At 43.4% G+C, this 3,334-nt stretch overlaps 1 protein-coding gene across 1 annotated transcript; it reads right to left on the bottom strand.

Annotated features, from left to right (window-relative positions):
• Nucleotides 1-284: 284 nt before the first annotated feature.
• On the bottom strand, nt 285-2,009 carry LOC147904881 (uncharacterized). The gene has a single exon (XM_087392565.1). It carries the CDS (start codon nt 2,007-2,009, stop codon nt 285-287), a length of 1,725 nt encoding a protein of 574 aa, XP_087248691.1.
• Nucleotides 2,010-3,334: the final 1,325 nt, after the last annotated feature.

Here is a 3,334-nt window from a genome sequence, read left to right as displayed (position 1 = left end):
GCTGGTTTAAGACAATCACATTTAGTCCAAGCCTGGTTTAAGAAATGAAACAAATAACCTATCCCAAAGCTCAATCACAAATAACCACTGGGCTGGTTTAGGCACAACTGACCTGTGTTGTACCTAGCATGTGTATGATGTGCTCCTCAAACACCTTGTGTCCCATCTGCTTTTTACAAATGTCCTTTCTTTTTAGAGAAACTCTCGTATTTTTGTACCAAAATGTTGTCACTATAGCAATGACTTCTGCACTTACCTAGCCCAACATTGGAAGACTGGTACATCTAGGCATGGTTTGGACATATAGACGTTAGCATCATATGTACAAGCATGAGGTCAACAAAGTATTGATGTGGTGTTCCAATCCATGGCCAAATGTTAGCATTAGGTGCTCGACCATAGTGCCCACCATCACTACAACTATGATCAAAATGGAAAGGAAACGAGGAATCAAAGGCATCGATGACTTGAAGATTTCCAAGACGCTGAAAATGCTCAAGCATGGCTACATTAAAGACCTCCATTTTATGGGGATTGGATTGCTTGTACCGAGAGAATCCAGCGGGTGCAATAGCAGTACGTAAAACTATGTCTCGAGGGGACCCACCATCAAACACAGATTGCCAAAAAGCCACTGCATTATCAACAGCATCGACAAATGCAACTACTGAGGGGAAATGTTGGCCATCATGGAGACCACTATTGAAGATGAAGGCATCAGGATGAGAGGAAGAGGCATTAAAGCATCGAAGGAGGTGGTCACGATATTTAGGATCAAGGAGGGAGTCAAGGCCAAGGCCATTTGAATCACGTTGATGGTGTCCGTTGAAGACAAGCGAAACATGGAGGCTTTGGTCAGTACGAGAAGGATTAATAAAAATCTCATCAACCTCTCGATCAAGAGCCCAATTACTAATTGTGGCCCATTTGGGTATTGGGTACCCGAGGACGAAGATAAGGAGGTTGCGGATGAAGTCCTGCATGTTGGAGTCCCCCCAGAAGAAGAGCCATCGGTTATTGAGGCAGTCCCAAGCCTCGTGGCTCTCCCAAATACGAAAAGCACAGTGCCCTGAATAGACCCATCCATTGCTCTCGAGAAGCGCCACAAGGCCACGGCACCAAGGTTCCATGCATCCTTGCGAAATGGGCAGGCAAGTGTTGAAGCGACCGTCAGGCCCCGCGAGGCAACTGCGATTGTAGGAAGTGCGAATCCAGCGACCAGACGAGTCGGTGCGGTTCATGTCGGTGCGTGTACATTGTTTGAGCTGGGAGGAGATGACGCCTGGTACGTTGTCACTCACTGGCAAGGCCACCAACTGCAATTCGAAGCTCTTTCTGATGTTTTGAATTGCCCAGATTTCGGCATGTAGATCGAGACCATGATAGTTGGAAAAAAGCAGATATGCTGTGAAATTATACCTCCCTGGAAACGCTCCATCCACCAGAATCGACACTGTGTAGTAGCCATTGCCTTCGTCTGTGATGCGCGGTCTTGACCTCCATCGATCTCCTGCTAGCTCCAATTCATAGTAGTCCCCCCCAGCGCAACGTGCCGTCCCATTTTCTGTCATCGAAACCAGCTTGAACGTGACCACATTGTCTGTGTAGATTGTAATCGGTCCCTTCTGATCCGTCTGGTTTTGGTCCTCGTATTTATCCAGACCTACTACTTCGAAGCTCGTCGTCCTCTCGTGATGGCAAGGACTAGTACCATTCAACCTCAGTTCTTGCAGAATCTTCTCCGTGGCAGACGTTGGTGCCGAAGCTTCACGGGCAGTCCTTGCCCATAACCCCTCTGTTTGGTCCACGGAATAAAATCTCGACTGCACTATGTAGAAGAAACTGCTTCCCAGCAAAAGCATGGATGTACACACGGACACGAGTAATTTCATGCTGAAATCTACCGCAATCTGGTCTGCCAAATGTAGTTTCAGCCTTCGAAGACAACCACACGTCCAGTCTTGGTGAATGCACTCCAATGTCCGTCCTAAGCTGAACTCCATAGACATGACTATTTTCAGGCGGAAGTATTGGTTCAGCAAGCAAGATTACGTCAATAGCCGACCAACAGAATGGATCCAAGGTTTAGAGATGACGCACAAGGCCTTTGAGAGAGAGAGAGAGAGATTGATTTTGACCGAGAGCACAAGAGCCAGCTACCCAATGAGTGAACTCAGTCAAAATGATTTCCCCCAAATCTTGTTGCCCTTCTTGAAGCATTGTTTGATTGCTCAGCACCATGCTTGCTCAATGTTGAGTGGAATGGATAAGGCTTCCTCTTCCTCCACACAAATGAGTGGAATGGATAAGGCTTCCTCTTCCCCCACACAAATGTGTGGTTGTGTGCTAGCTATGTGCTGAATTCAATTTTCTAAAAACAAAACATGTGGTTATGAAGTGCACATTGTTGTCTAATTAGATAATACAATAATAGCTATCTCATTACCAATGTTTAAAAATTACTTTTTGTGAATAACAATCTTTGTAAAATGCATGTACACGTAATGCTATCGATCCATGAAGTAAGCTATTGAAATCATATCAAACTAGATTGATGCATACATCCTATATGAATGATTTAGATGGTTGGATTGACAATTCAATGAAAAAGAAGCTTTTCTATAGGGTAAAAAGAAAGAAAATCCATACACGTAGACCATCATGCAATCTATTTCACATAAATGCAAAGTGCTATGTGTAGAATGCAAAATGCTTTCTAATTAACCAATACAACATCTACTCTCATTTTTAATATTCGATTTTCTTTCTATTAGAACATTAATAGAACAATTGTATAAATCTTATAATCAAAGAACACAATGCTATCTTCTTTCTCGATATAGCTCCCTACCCAGATCTATTCTCGATCTATTTGCTCTATGTGAAGATGGAGTGATAAATAATGGAGAGAAAAATGGTGACTCACCATAGCTTGGGAAGTCTTTTGATGACCTCATTGACTGTATGGCAGAGGGGTTTAAGTTTACAATTGTCGCTGACTATGGGGAGAACTAGGAAGATAACCCATAGTTTGTGTTGCAGTGGACCAAGCCCAAGCACAAGGTTGAGGAAGCATTTATAGATCATTGGGAAACAAGCTATGAGAAGTGAGATGTAGTAGTTGGAGCTATCTGCTGGTACAAAAAAACATCCAAAAGAGGCCACAATTAAGAACTATAACATAAGAGTCCACAAACATTTGTGTACTCTCACTTGGTAAGAGCTATTAAATTCCAATTGCAAGCTATGCCTAGATGAAAGAAGGAAAAGAGTGTCTTCAAAATGGATTTAGACATGCATGAGCACATCCTGGATTGTCTCGGAGTAGTGGATG

This window comes from Dipteris shenzhenensis, chromosome 2 (assembly GCF_047967505.1).
Source record: "Dipteris shenzhenensis isolate YYH24624 ecotype China chromosome 2, Dip_SZ_1.0, whole genome shotgun sequence".
NCBI lineage: Eukaryota > Viridiplantae > Streptophyta > Polypodiopsida > Gleicheniales > Dipteridaceae > Dipteris > Dipteris shenzhenensis.
This window is presented reverse-complemented; position numbering and strand designations above follow the sequence as displayed.